The following is a 15,754-nucleotide window of genomic DNA, read 5'->3' as shown; positions in this document are numbered from 1 at the left end:
AGATGCTTTTGAACTGTGGTGTTGGAGGAAAGTTCTGAGAGTGCCTTGGACCGCAAGAAGATCCAACCAGTCTATACTTCAGGAAATAAAGCCCGGCTTCTCATTGGACGGAAGGATATTAGAGGCAAAGATGAAGTATTTCGGCCACATCATGAGATGAAAGGAAAGCTTAGAGAAGACAATGATGCTGAGGAAAATTGAAGGAAAAAGGAAGAGGGGCCAACCAAGGGCAAGATGGATGGATGGATGGATGGATGGATGGATGGATGGCAGGCATCCTTGAAGTGACTTGACCTTGAAGGAGCTGGGGATGGTGACGGCCAACAGGGAGCTCTGGCGTGGGCTAGTCTATGAAGTCACAAAGAGTTGGAAGTGACTGAATGAATAAACAACAACAAAGAGAAATCCAAAAGGTAAGGGGAGTAGACAGGAGTGACCAAGAGACACGCAATAAGACGGCACCCACCCTCTATCTATCTATCTATCTATCTGGCAATAAGAAGGCATCCACCTATCTATCCATCCATTCAACAGTTCCTTGTTTCCCATGGCAACCAGGTCAGTGCTTAACTTTGTGGCTGAATTTAAAATAAGGGCTTTCTAGCCTGAGGATAAAGGTGTGTTTATATATTTTACAAATTTATACTGTGAAGAAAATAATGTAAAATGGATGTAAAGATCTGTTTTATTGCTTAATAGGTTTAGGCATCCTGTCAATTAATTCTATACCATTGAAGCCAGAGGGAAGGACGGAGGGATTAACTTCTCTGTATAAAGGATAGCTTCCCTGCTTTACATAGTGAGAATTATGTGATATTTCTAGACAGCAAGGAGAATTCCTATTGTGTTGCTGAACATGGAAAAAAAATCCATGTTCAGAAGAGTTGTATATAGCATTTTCCACTGAAATACCCATCAACAAGAAATACTTGGTGGAATAAAAGGAACAATAGAATAAAATACAGTAACACCACCACATTTGTGGTTTTAACTTTTAAGGATTTGCTTATTTTCAGGTTTGATTCGCCTGTTCTTTTTAAGAAATTCTAGATTCTCTGGTGGGGCGGCAGGTTAAACCACTAAGCTGCTGAACCTGCTGACTGAAAGGTCCAGCTTCTGCCAGCCTAGCAGTTCAAAAACATGCAAATGTGAGTAGATGAATAGGTACTGCTCCGGCAGGAAGGTAACTGTGCTCCATGCAGGCATGCTGGCCACATGACTTTAGAGGTGTCTACTGACGACGCCAGCTCTTCGGCTTAGAAATGGAGATGAGCACCACACTCCAGAGTTGGACATGACTAGACTTAATGTCAAGGGGAAATCTTTACCTTTAGATTCTCTGACACAATTCTATGGCCAACTTCTGGCAAAAGTTGGTGTCAGAGTCACACTGGAGATATTATCTCAGGTGATGCTTTTAAAATTTGTGTGAATGAAGCCAACTTTCTTATTAACAGAATACATTAAGATTATTTAGCTGCTGCAGCAGCAGCAGAGTTTCCTGAAAAACAGTGGATAGTTTGCATCCCAGTGCATTGCATTAACTGTCACACAAAAAGTATCACACTGGGAAAAAGTCATTTTGTTGGGCTGTCTTTAGTTTCAACTATATTTTACCTACTAAAAAACTAAATGGCAGTTGGCTGAAATATGGGGACACTGCCTGGAATCCTGTTGACGATTCATGCACATTCTAATGCCCCAAGCCATTCTGTCCTGGCAAATGAGCTGTGCATACTCTGAAATTACTCTCCAGAAATGCCAGTAAGGTGATATTTCCTTTTGCAGGTCCTCCCAAGTTTATATAGTACAAGATGCATTTATTGTTGAAACGTTTTCTAACTTCTTATTAAATCTGCCATGGTCACCTAAAAGTGGCGCCCCAAAGAGGACAGTCTGTAAGGACTCTAGGGTTCACATCCAGTGGAGACATCCGTAGCTTACAAACAATGGGAACCTAGTTTAAAATGAAGTATACATTCCCTGCCCATCAGTTATGCAGCATAGGCCCTGGTGGTGCAGTGGGTTAAAGCTGGCAGGACTGCTGACCCAAAGGTCTTTGGTTTGAATCTGGGGAGCGGGGCGAGTTCCTGATTGTCATAGAATCATAGAGTTGGAAGAGACCTCATGGGCCATCCAGTCCAACCCCCTGCCAAGAAGCAGGAAAATTGCATTCAAAGCACCCCTGACAGATGGCCACCCAGCCTCTGTTTAAAAACTTCCCAAGAAGGAGCCTCCACCACACTCCGGGACAGAGAGTTCCACTGCTGAATGGCTCTCACAGTCAGGAAGTTCTTCCTAATGTTCAGATGGAATCTCCTCTCTTGTAGTTCGAAGCCAATGTTCTGCGTCCTAGTCTCCAGGGCAGCAGAAAACAAGCTTGCTCCCTCCTCCCTGTGGCTTCCTCTCACATATTTATACATGGCTATCATATCTCCAGAGCCCCTGGTGGTGCAGTGGGTTAAAGCACTGAGCTGCTGAGCTTGTTGATCGAAAGGTTGCAGGTTCGATTCCGGGGAGCGGCGTGAGCTTCTGCTGTCAGCCCTAGCTTCTGCCAACCTAGCAGTTCTAAAACAATGTTCTGCGTCCTAGTCTCCAGGGCAGCAGAAAACAAGCTTCTTCCTTCCTCCCTGTGACTTCCTCGCACATATTTATACATGGCTATCATGTCTCCTCACAGCCTTCTCTTCTTCAGGCTAAACATACCCAGCTCTTTAAGCCGCTCCTCATAGGGCTTGTTCTCCAAGCCCTTGATCATTTTAGTCGCCCTCCTCTGGACACTTTGCAGCTCCAGCTTCCCATGCAGAAACATGAGAGAAACCCCCCACAGGATGGTAAAACATCCAGGCACCCTCTGGGCATCATCCTTGCAGACGGCCAATTCTCTCACATGAGAATCTACTTGCAGTTTCTCAAGTCGCTCCTGACATGAAAAAAAAAGTTGTACAGCACATTTGTGTGCCGTGTCTATAGTATGATTATCATGTCCAGTGTAGATACATTTCTAGATTCTCAATAGATACCCATACCATTAATAATAATGAATTCAATACTCTGACTGGAAGCATAATCATTGAATTGCATTGGAGGACTTGGAGAGCCCCACCAACACTTTTGCATTGTAAGTTAATTAAACCAGGGATATTGACTCTAAGGTTCTAATAGTACCTGTGAGCTCTTGGTAGGTAGAGTCCTTCCCATGTCAAATGGTCCTTATGGGTGTACAATTTGTTTCTGGTTTACAATAATTTGTTCATTGAGGGTGAGAGGTGCATGTCCCCACTCACCATGGGTGTTTATGGCTGTACCCTGGATTCCCACGCTCTTAGCTGAACACTCAGATCTCTACAGCACACTGAGTCTCAGACACAAGAGGCAGCACTATTACTGAGTGTATTTATTTATACAAAGCCTGATGACTTGCCCTTGTTCATTCAGGCCTTGACTAATAGCAATAAAATACATTTTAAGAATATCATAAAAATTGCATGATTCTTGAGAAGCAAATGCTTGTCTGAACCTGAAATTCTTCACTGTAATGGGAAAATGTAGTTCAAGAATATGACAACCTAGCTTGTCACATTAAAGAATTTCAAAGTTTTATGATGCGAGCTCAGCCAGAATCTTATTTAAATTTCCCCCAGTGTCCTGGAGATGCCTTGGGTCCCATGTCTGGAAAAAGGTGTTTTGGAAAAATTGCATTCTTAACCTTTTTTGCAAAGAAAAATGATGTCATATCATTTTGACAAATGTGAATTTCCGTGAACGTCTGGAGACCACCTTTTGAAAACCATTAGTCAAGGAAAGGCATGACCTTGTTAGAAGTCAACCTTTTGAAAAAGTGATCATTGTTTGAGTCCACAGTGCTCTCTGGATGTAGGTGAACTATAACTCCAAAACTCAAGGTCAATGCCCACCAAACCCTTCCAATATTTTCTGTTGGTCTTGGGAGTTTTGTGTGCCAAGTTTGGTTCAGTTCCATCATTGGTGGAGTTCAGAATGCTCTTTGATTGTAGATTAACTATAAATCCCAGCAACTACAACTCCCAAATGTCAAAATCAATCCCTCCCTTGCAACCCCTCCAGTATTCAAATTTGGATGTTTTGGGTATTTGTGCCAAATTTCGTCCAGTAAATGAAAATACATCCTGCATAGCAGATATTTACGTTACAAGTCAGAACAGCAGCAAAATTACAATTATGAAGTAGCAATGAAAATAATTTTATGGTTGGGGGTCACAACAACATGAGGAACTGTATTAAGGGATTGCGGTATAAGGAAGATTGAGAACCACTGATCTAGCATGTCCTGTTCCTAGAGATGACAGTCAACCTGTTGCCTTCAATGAAAGAGACAGATATCAAAGAAGCTAGCATTTTTCCAGGCAGCTTTGTAAACTAATTGAAATAAGTTCAAACTCTTTTTTGGCAAGCTAATACTGTAATTTCTTATATAGGCACGTGTAGTTAATATAAACCAAATAAGAAGTATGTCAGTTAAGGAAACAGCCACTATCTGTAGCCATTGCCTTGAACTTTTTATGCATTACAGTAGAGTCTCGCTCATCCAACATTCTGTATTATCCAACACAGTCTGCCTACCACCAGGATCCAGAGCTGTTTCAATACATTGCAATGTTTTGGTGCTAAATTAGTAAATACAGTAATTACTACATAACGTTACCGCGTACTGAACTGCTTTTTCTCTCGATTTGTTGTAAAACATGAAGTTTTGGTGCTTAATTTGTAAAATCAACATAATTTGACGTTTAATAGGCTTTTCCTTAATCCCTCCTTATTATCCAACATTTTCACTTACCCAACGTTCTGCCGGCCTATTTATGTTGGATAAGCGAGACTCTACTTTACTTGGAAAGCCTCCGTTTTGAGATGAGCTATTGTATATTGGTTAAAATATCATACCCTTCCCTTCCCTTGATGTAGTGTCCTCCAGATGTGTTGGGTTTGCATTTCTATCGTCCTTAACCAATACACTTGTGCTGCTGATTGGGGATGATTAGAGCTATGATCTAAGTCTGGGTGGTTTCTAAATTAGGAAAGGCTGGAATAGAGTGTTGAAATCAAACCAAAGAAAGCTCACAGTTGGTATGTGCTGGCTGAGACAAATATGGGTAGGAAGCGAGGCTGTAGAGAAGACAGATCGTGAAAATTTGTATCAACAAAGTACCAATATCATGCAATTGTGCTGAGGTGTGAAATAAATTGTTCCAATAATGGCATGTTTCTGTTCGTTAAAAAAAACAAAAAAACAAAACATGATTGCTTAAAAAAGCCCTACACGATTGTGATGAGATAAAGCCTTGGAGGTGCTTTTTTCTGAGCAGATAGAGCTAGGATTGTTCTGTAAATGCAACATTCTGTCATAGATACCAGAGAGATCATCACTGAGGTCATTTAAAACCGTTTAACTGTTTGTTATCGTTCAGATGATAGCGGTGGTGATCATGATGATTTGGTAAAAGGAAGATATAACACAAAGCAGCTAATTTAAGCTTGACATATTTAGTGAAGTGTTGAGATATTAGCATGAAGGAGGTGCATGCTGAGGACTCAGCAAACTGCGCCATCCCTAAAGACACAAAAATACTTGTTTTCCTCACATTTCTCTTTCAAGATTGTGTCTGGACATGGCATTTTGTCATTTCCTGTCATCATTTTTAAGGAGAACGAAAGGGAAACAAAATATTTGCAACGGAGAGGCTGGGGTTCTTGGAAAGGGCTATGTGTGTGCATTTACACACATTTTGGAGGATTCTAGTTGTGGTTTTCAGGCAATTCGAAACTTGGGACTTCTCTGGAGGCAACCCTCCAGAGAAGTCCCAACGGATTGGAGGAGGACAAATATCCCCAGAGCAAAATATGATATCCATATCAGGAAAGTTTCTAGAATAGATCCTTGGCCATGGTGGTTCGCGCTCTCGTTACATCCAGGATAGACTACTGCAATGCACTCTACGTGGGGTTGCCTTTGAAGACTGCTCGGAAGCTTCAAACAACCCAACGAGAGGCAGCCAGGTTAATAACTGGGGCGGCATACAGGGAGCATACAACTCCCATGTTACGCCAGCTCCACTGGCTGCCAGTTTGCTACCCAAGTGCCTATAAAGCCCTAAATGGCCCCGGCCCAATTTACCTGTACAAACGCATCTCCCCCTATGAACCATCGCAGAGATCAAGATCCGAGGAGGAGGCCCTGCTCTCCATCCCACCATTGTCACAGACGTGATTGTCGGGGACGAGAGAGAGGGCCTTCTCAGTAATTGCCCCCAGCTATGGAACTCCCTTCCTGGTGAGATCACACCGGCCCCCTCCCTTCTGCCCTTCAGAAGGATGGTGAAAACTTGGCTGTAAGAAATTTTACCAGGCCAATTAGATTAAACACAGATGATCAAGATGGTGTGTAAACAGTGTATTTTAATGTTGAGACAAATGTTTTTAATGTTTATGTATATATATAATGAATTCATGTCCTGGCACTGAATGTTTGCCATTTGTATGTTGTGCTCTGCCCTGAGTCCCCTTCGGGGTGAGAAGGGTGGAATATAAATGTTTTAAATAAATAAATAAACCATCGGTTTTTGAGACCTTTAAAAATATGTTGTGATTATTAAGAGCCAGAATGGGTTTCTCAAGAACAAGTCATACCAAATTAACCTTATCTCTTTGTAGTGGAATGCAGTGGAAATAGTATATCTTAATTTGAGTAAGGCTTTTGATAAGGTTCCCGTTGATAGTCTTGTGGGCTTCATAGCGGATGCACAATTGTTGACCAAGCAGCTAAGGGAGTACTCACCAATAGTCCTTTTTGATCGTGGAGAGAAGTGAGTCACACAATAGGGTCCAGTGATAAACTCACTGTTCCTCGATAAAGTAATCTTATTTCCTTCTTTTAAAAAAATAGAGCTACAATTTTGATAGACCAGGGAACTACTGTGGATGCAGTACATTTTGATTTCAGCAACACTGATATTACAGAAAGACTAGTGAAAGTTAATAAATGTTAATGTTGTAATGGGTGGGTTTATAATTGGTTGACATACTGAACTCAGAGACCTCTCACCAATGGTTGCTTTTTCTCCTGGAGGGAAGTGACTTGTGAAATATAACTAGAATTTCCTTTCCAAAACCCAAACAAATCTCTTGAGCAGGCACAGAGACCCTCAGAACCTATTTGAACTCCTTGAAAGAACGTGGCAGCAAACAGCAAAATATAATTTTATTGATCTGCATTGTTCATGCTATGAGCAATATCTAAATAAAACCAACCAAATTGAGAATAATATGACAGTGGAGTTCCAAGATGCAGACTTTAGTGGATGTGGTGGGAAGGGGTTGGAGAAGGGATAAATAAACAAGTGCTCCGAGCAGGAACTGGGTGCAATTCCAGACCTCCCCAAGATTTTATTTGTATCACCACAACAACAACAACAACAACAAACATCCCAAAATATAGCCTTGTTCTAAGTTCTTTTCAGGTAGGAATATGGAATGAAAGGAAGGTAGTATTTGGAAATGGCTAAATTGTGGAGCCCCCAGTGGTGCAGTGAGTTAAATCGCTGAGCTGCTGAATTTGCTGACCAAAATGTCAGTGGTTCATATCCGGGAACAGGGTCAGCTCCCACTGTTAGACCTAGCTTCTGCCAACCTAGCAATTCGAAAACATGCAAATGTGAGTAGATCAACAGGTACCGCTCTGGCTAGAAGGAAACGGTTCTCCATGCAGTCATGCTGGTCACATGACCTTGGAGGTGTCTACAGACAACACTGGCTCTTCAGCTTAGAAATGGAGATATGCACCACCCCCTGGAGTCGGACAAGACTAGACTTAATGTCAAGGGGATAGCCTTTAAGTTGTGGGAAGGCAGTAGCAAGGAGGATCTAGGTTAGTGGTTCTCAACCTGTGGGTCCCCAGGTGTTTTGGCCTTCAGCTTCCAGAAATCCTAATAGCTGCTACTGGCCAAAATACCTGGGAACCCACAGGTTGAGAATCACTGATCTAGGTAAAAGAAAGCCTTATGCGTGCAGGTATAAACCTATGACTTTGGGTTCTTCTGCAAGCACCAAAGTAAACTTCTGCGGGTGCACTTAAACCAGTGAGTATTGTGTTGGAGATCTCAAAAGTAAAATAATAAAGTAGGGCAACTAATAAGGTAGGTTAACTAGTATGTGTAATTAATATTCCCTGAGAAACAGACACATGATGAGTGACTATATAAGGTCCATCTCATACAATGAACTGGATATTGCTAATTGTTGTACTAGTCTGTGTCTGTATGTTTTAATTATGGTTTTATTTTTTGTTGTTGTTTAATTATGCTTTGACTTTTGTATCTTATGGATTTTTAACAATGTCTTTTAAAATTGTAACAAGCTCCTATGAGTTTTGATCTGGGGGAAAGAGCATTGCAGAAATAATAGTAGTAACAACAACATATATGCACATTTCCACAATTGATTCAGAGACCTACTGGTTTTTCAGTTAACTTAGTACTGCTGTTTGTTTTTCATGCTAAATCCCCCTTCCCCTCTCTTCTCCCAGGTAATATGGTTGAATGGTGTTTACCACAAGACATTGATCTGGAAGGCGTCGAGTTCAAGTCTATGGCCAGTGGGTCCCATAAAATTCAGTCAGATTTCATGTAAGTGTACAGAATGTTCTCTGGGTTTTGGTCATAGTGTACAATTGTGTGTATCCTTACGTTGTCCAGAAATGAGCTTGCACAAACTGTACCTGGTTAAATGGACAAGATGCTCCTGGAAACTTGCCCGGGACTAGAAGCTAGTAGCTCAAGGACCAACATTGATTCAAAGATCACCATTCCTCAGATTTCTCTAACATGTCACTCCTCAATGGATCAAATGTCCCTCTCCCTCTTCTCAGATTTAAGCGAAGTGCTAGCAACAACATTAGCTGCCACCGAGGAGCCCCCGTTGGCACAGTGGGTTAAACCCCTGTGCCGGCAGGACTGAAAGTCACAGTGGGTTAAACCCCTGTGGGTTAAACCCCTGTGCCAGCAGGACTGAAAGTCACAGGTTCAAATCCGGGGAGAGATAAATGAGCTCCCTCTATCCCTCTATCCGCTCCAGCTCCTCATGTGGGGACATGAGAGAAGCCTCCCACAAGGTTGATAAGGGGTCCTTTGCTTCTGGACCTCTCAGCGGCTGGACCTCTCAGCGGCTTTCGATACCGTCGACCACGGTATCGATATCGTCTGGACCTCTCAGCGGCTTTCAATACCGTCGACCACGGTATCCTTCTGGGGCGCCTTGCGGAAATGGGTCTCGGAGGCACTGTTTTGCAGTGGCTCCGGTCATTTCTGGAGGGTCGTTCCCAGAAGATGTTATTGGGGGACACCTGTTCTTCCCCACAACCATTGTCTTGTGGGGTTCCTCAGGGTTCTATTCTGTCTCCCATGCTGTTTAACATCTACATGAAGCCGCTGGGTGAGATCATCCGGAGTTTCGGGGTACGGTGTCATCTGTACGCAGATGATGTCCAACTCTGTCACTCCTTTCCACCTGCTACTAAGGAGGCTGTCGAGGTCCTGAACCGGTGCCTGGCTGCTGTGACGGTCTGGATGAGGGCGAACAAATTGAAATTGAATCCAGACAAGACAGAGGTACTCCTGGTCAGTCGCAAGGCCGAACAGGGTATAGGGTTACAGCCTGTGTTGGATGGGGTCGCACTTCCTCTGAAGACACAGGTTCGCAGCTTGGGTGTGACCCTGGATTCGTCGCTGAGCCTGGAGCCCCAGGTCTCGGCGGTGACCAGGGGAGCATTTGCACAGCTCAGGCTCGTGCGCCAGCTGCGCCCGTATCTTGGGAAGTCTGACTTGGCCACGGTGGTACACGCTCTTGTCACATCCCGCCTAGACTACTGCAACGCTCTCTACATGGGGCTGCCCCTGAAGACGGCCCGGAAGCTGCAACTAGTCCAATGCGCGGCAGCCATGATTCTAACAGGAGCGGAGCGCAGGGAGCACACAACCCCCCCTGTTGCACCAGCTCCACTGGCTGCCGATTTGCTACCGGGCCCAATTCAAGGTGTTGGTACTGGCCTATAAAGCCCTAAACGGTTCCGGCCCAAGATACCTAGCTGACCGCATCTCGGCGTATGAACCCACCCGGACTTTGAGATCTTCCGGGGAGGCCCTGCTCTCGATCCCGCCAGCCTCTCAAGCACGGTTGGCGGGGACGAGAGATAGGGCCTTCTCGGTGGTGGCTCCTCGGCTGTGGAACGCCCTTCCTGTAGATGTTAGGCTGGCACCATCTCTCATGACATTCCGTAGAAAGTTGAAGACCTGGATGTTTGTGCAGGCGTTTGAGTAATTCAGTGCAATTCTGGTAATTTGAACATAGGAACGGAACAATGGACGTCGAATTTGGATCACGCTTGGATGATGAGGCGATCGGGGGTGGGTTTTGTGATAACTATGTATTGATGTTTGTTTATTAGCTAGTAATGGAAATGTGTAATTTAACTGTTATGGTATATTAATTATTGCTGTTTTTATTGTCTTTGTTGTTTGCTGTCTGGAAACCGCTGTGAGTCGCCCTCGGGCTTGAGATACAGCGGTATACAAGAATAGTAAATAAATAATAAATAAATAAAAAATAAAACATCAAATCATCTGGGCATCCCCTGGGAAACGTCCTTGCAGACGGCCAATTCTCTCAAACCAGAAGCGACTTGCAGTTTCTCAAGTCACTCCTGACATGACCAAAAAAAAAAGCTGCAAATGATGTTAACTGACTGATATGAAGAGATAGCCACAGTTATCTATGCTTTGGTCAATTTCCCAAATAACCAACAGAAATGCATTGTATTTTAGGCTGCCCTTAAAGTCTAGTCCAGTACCTGAAGATGATGCAGAATATAACTGGTAAAATCTCAGTGGCATTGTTTGCCATAAACTTGTCTTTCCAGTGTTGAATATCCCCTTGTTTTCTGATTTGCTTCTGAACCCAGTTCACAGTGCTTACACTGTCAGCCTTTCATCTCTTCAGACTCTGCACCACAGATTCAATCTTCCACAGCTTAAAAATTCAAAAAGTTAAACTTTATTATGCAAGGACATTGCTCTTGTATGTAAGAGGACATGAGCATTCATGGATTTTGGTATTCATGAGCATTCTAGAATCAAACCCTAGTGGGTATGAAGGGCCCACTTTCCTATAAAGCTATATATGTCTTGGAATATAAGTACATAAAGAAGGATGAGGAATGTTTGCCAGTGAATCTGAAGGAGCTTGTAGGTCCCACCCTTTCTCTCGTTGTTCTCTCCAACTCATCAGCCATTCCAGAAATAGGTACCTGCTTACACTTTCTGTAATGCAGTGGTTCTGAACTTGTGGGTTCCCAGATGTTTTGACCTTCAACTCCCAGAAATCCTAACAGCTAGTAAAATGGCTGGGATTTCTGAGAGTTATAGGTCACAATACCTGGGGACCCACAGGTTGAGAACCACTGCTATAATGTTTTCTGTCTCCCAAAGCTCGGTTACAAACTAGTAGTAAAAAGGGTCATAGCTGAGGCATTGCTTTGTTTCTTCACAGACGGAAATTTTTCAACATAATACCCAGAGACTTGATGTCTTTTCACCTCTTGTCCCTTTGTATAGTCTTTCTTGATCCATCCTGGTATATTTCTTTATTTTCTCTGCTACCTAGTTATATTGATCGTGTCTTGTGTTCCTTTCCAGTTATTTCCGAAAAGGATTGTGCTTTGGTTTGGCCTGCTTTGCAAACATGCCTGTGGAGAGCGAGTTAGAACGTGGTGCTCGCATGAAATCTGTGGGTATTCTTTCTCCTTCGTATACCCTGTTATACAGATATATGCACTTCCTGGAGAATCAAGTCAGGTAAGTCTTTAGGAAAAGGGAACATTGGTGGTTTAGTGTTCTTTATTTGTGCTTTGAAGTGTATTATGGGAGAAATTTTCAAAACACCTTTGGAAAGGCAGGGTAAAATTTTTGAATATACACTATGTTGGCTGTGACAGGAATGTGCTATTTTGTCACTTGTTTTTGAGAAGTGATTACTTCCTTGTGGTATACAAAGTGAGATACCTGCATGGAGGTTGAATGGAGCCACCTGGTGGCATGTACACAAGTATAATACATCTTCTGGATGAAGGACTGCCTGTGCAAATTGGATGTTTCTCCTTGATGAGTGATATCATTTCACACTTTGGATTTAAATCATTACTCCATCCAAAAGTTGATTGTGCGCTAATGAGCTGAACTTCTTTTCTTTATGGTTCAAGGTTCAGTACCAACACCAATCCTTTGCATTATCTGTCTTATGGGGAAGACAGTCTTTCTTCTACTGGGGAAGAAATTGGGTGGGTGACAAAGAGGACTCTAGGAAGAAAATGTTTCTTTTTATTCCAGAGAGAGAATAGCATATAATCTTACTCTAGATTGGGAAACTCATCCTGTTTGATTCCAGGAAGGCCATCCTATGAATACTCTCACAACATACTTTGCTGTATTATTTGTCTTCCAGGCACCAACTGGAGATGCCAGGACACTACTCTCACTTAGAAGCATTTTATGATGACAAGAAAGGTGTTCTCCCAGCTGGCACTCCTGCTTCCCAGCAGCCCATCCACTGGTTGCCTTCCATCCATAGATACATGTACCCAGAGATGAAGGTAAGGAACCAATAGAATCATAGAGATGGAAGAGACCTCATGGGCCATCCAGTCCAACCCCCTGCCAAGAAGCAGGAAAATTGCAGTCAAAGGACTCCCAACAGATGGCCATCCAGCATCTGTTTAAAAACCTCCAAAGAAGGAGCCTCCACCAGATTCTGATTTAGTGCAAAATGTGTTGATGTTCCATATTGACCATATTGCTTGGTGGGTTTGGCACCCAGCTGATGCCAATTTGACACTTCTTGCATCACAATGGATTAATGGATGGCCACCTGAGAACCACACACAAACTACTCTTAAGCTTTTTGGCAAAAGGGTGAAAAACAAATGTTAAAAATGAGGGTGTAATGAGGCAAGATAGGAGAGCAGACGTGACCCAGATTCAAGTCTCTCACTCTCCCAAAGTTATGTTTCTATCAAGAGGAAGGATCTGAGTGTGTCTCCCAATCACTTTGGAAGAAAAGCAAGATAACAATGCAGTAAACAAAGTAAATGAATGAAGGTGCTTTTTGTGAGATAGCAGGGATGTTCATGATTGTATATTATATTAGGAGACCACTTGTAGAATTTTATTGCACAAGCGGAACATTGCACCTGTCCTTCAAAACATACTTTCATTTATTTCTTATGTTTATTATATATTTTCCTTCAGTTCAAAATGGCTCAGTGTGACATCTATGGATTTTAAGTTGGTTAGGTTGAGAAGAGAGTGAGCTTCATGACAGAGTGACTATTTGAAGATAGAAGTCCTCTCATTTCCATCTCACCCAACTTTTTGTCTGCATGATTTATTTGTCATGTTTGTATATTTTCTTTCTTCCAGATACCCCCAGGATAGTAAATTTGTGGTCTCCAGAAAGCAATCCCTGTATTCATTATTATTATTTATTCTAACCCTTGACTTCAGTTTGTTTATAAGTTATATTGAGTGATTCGATTTTGGGTTTTGCTTTGATTGTTGTTTATCTGTTTATTGGCACTGAACGTTTGCCATTTTTGTTATTTCTGTAAACTGCCCTGAGTTCCTGCGGGGAGAAAGGGTGGGTTTTATTATTATTATTTATTATCCAGATATTGAATAAAATCAGACTTGCTTATTGTCTATAAACAAGAACTCTCTGCATTTGCTGCTTTCAGACTGTTGGTGGCTCCAGGTGCTGCTTTCATGATTTGCAGAAATCATGATTTGCTCTAGTTTTTGTCACAAATGGGAGGTGAGAAAAGTCGGAGAATCTTGTATTTCTGCTATCATAAAGCATAAAAGTATTGGGACCTTAAAGAATTCAAGGGTACAGATTTGGTACTGAAACAAGTATAGCTATCATTTATAGACCACACAACCCAAAGAATGGGAAATGTCTTAGTAAGACAAATTTCCTTCAGTAGCAGGAACAAGATGAATCTCAGGAGTCCTTTTCATCCTTAATATCTGTTAGAAAATAATAATGTGTATTACAAAACATACAGACATAGAGTAAATTATCATGTACTCCTTTTTAAAAATAATTCTGCTGACACACAGCCAGTTTTTCAGTGAGTATTGAAGGATGACAAATTTGAAAGAAATTTGTCAGCACCATGACTCAGAAAAACCTTATCTTGAGAAGATGGTAGTGACTTGTGGAGTTCTAGGGCACTGCCTCATCCTTTGGTTTAATTATAGCTGCCGCCCTTTCAGTTGCTAAAATTGAAGCCACCTTGTTAGATTTTTCTCACTTTTCCCCTCCTGTGTTTTTCTTTGGTTGCAGATCACACATCCTGCGGGCTGCATGTCTCAGTTCATCAAGTTCTTTGGCGAGCAAATCCTTACTCTCTGGAAATTTGCCTTGCTTCGGAAACGCATTTTGATATTTTCACCACCTCCTGTTGGTGTGGTCTGCTATAGAGGTAAGGACGGAATAGGAGAGGCAGAAGGAGGTGAAGAACCATGAATGGCGTGGTTACAGTGAGGGAAGAATAAATGTTGTCCCTTATTTCAAATGACAAATGCTTAAAGAGGGTCACCTAAAAAGATGTTCAGGAAGCATTTTAGGGTCAGCGTGTTGTAGTGATTAAGCTACGACTATGACTCTGGTTACTAGGGTTTAATTACCTGCTTGGCCATGGAAACCTACTGGATGATCTTGGGCACATAACATATTCTCAACCCCAGAAAACTCAATTATAAGATTGTCATAAGCTGTAAATGACTTGAAGACAACAACAACGACAAAGTGACTTGTTGCCAAGTTCCAACAGGCAAAGCAATTTTCTGTGGTCTCAAGTACTTTTGCTGCTGTTTATCATGTGAGGAGCCCCCAGTGGAGCAATGGGTTAAACCCTTGTGCTGGCAAGACTGCTAACCAAAAGGTTGGTTGTTTGAATCCGGGGAGCGGGGTGAGCTCTTGTCTGTCAGCTCCAGCTCTCATGTGGGGACATTAGAGAAGCCTCCGACAGGATGGTAAGACATTTGGGTGTCCCCTGGGCAACCTCCTTGCAAACGGCCAATTATTTCACACCAGAAGAAACTTGCAGTTTCTCAAGTCGCTCCTGACACACAAAAAAGTGAGGAAAAGAGACTTTTTGGTGAAGGATAGAGCTGCGCCACTTCCTCAAAAGAATCCATATGTCTCTTTAGATAAATAATTAAAATAAATAATTTGTGGCAACCCATGAACCATAAATTATGATTACTGTTCAAAGAAGAATCTTTTTTTAGAGCTAAAATGATTATTATAAACTACAGGCAGTCCCAGAGTTACAAACATCTGACTTACAACCAACTTATAGTTAAGAACAGAGGTAAGACAACGAGGAGTGAGAGAAATTTACCCCTAGGAAAAGAAATTCACTCCTGAAAGAATTATCATGGGGCGAAAAGATGTCACCACTGAAGCTTTATCACCAATCTTTGTCTTCACAACAAGCCAAATTTTTCAAATCCAATTATCACAGGAACTGAAAATGAGGGGAAATCTTTTGAACAGGGGCACAGACAGCATAAAGACCACAGGGGTGTTAATCCTTCCCTATGCTAGCCAAAGCTAGCTAGCAAACTAGCTAGCTGTGTGTGTCTGTCTGTCTGTCTGTCTATCT

General features: G+C 42.3%; 1 protein-coding gene across 1 annotated transcript in view; it reads left to right on the top strand.

Annotated features, from left to right (window-relative positions):
- DENND11 (DENN domain containing 11) overlaps positions 1-15,754 on the top strand; it is a 43,210-nt gene that overhangs the window by 14,069 nt on the left and 13,387 nt on the right. The window contains exons 2-5 of the mRNA XM_060776827.2: positions 8,561-8,660; positions 11,724-11,882; positions 12,529-12,676; positions 14,428-14,566. Coding sequence (XP_060632810.2) covers positions 8,561-8,660; positions 11,724-11,882; positions 12,529-12,676; positions 14,428-14,566 — 546 coding nt within the window. The remainder of the gene's footprint in view (positions 1-8,560; positions 8,661-11,723; positions 11,883-12,528; positions 12,677-14,427; positions 14,567-15,754) is intronic.

This window comes from Anolis sagrei, chromosome 5 (genome assembly GCF_037176765.1).
Source record: "Anolis sagrei isolate rAnoSag1 chromosome 5, rAnoSag1.mat, whole genome shotgun sequence".
NCBI lineage: Eukaryota > Metazoa > Chordata > Lepidosauria > Squamata > Dactyloidae > Anolis > Anolis sagrei.
The sequence above is the reverse complement of the archived record's forward strand: the minus strand, read 5'-3'. Positions and strand labels throughout refer to the sequence as shown.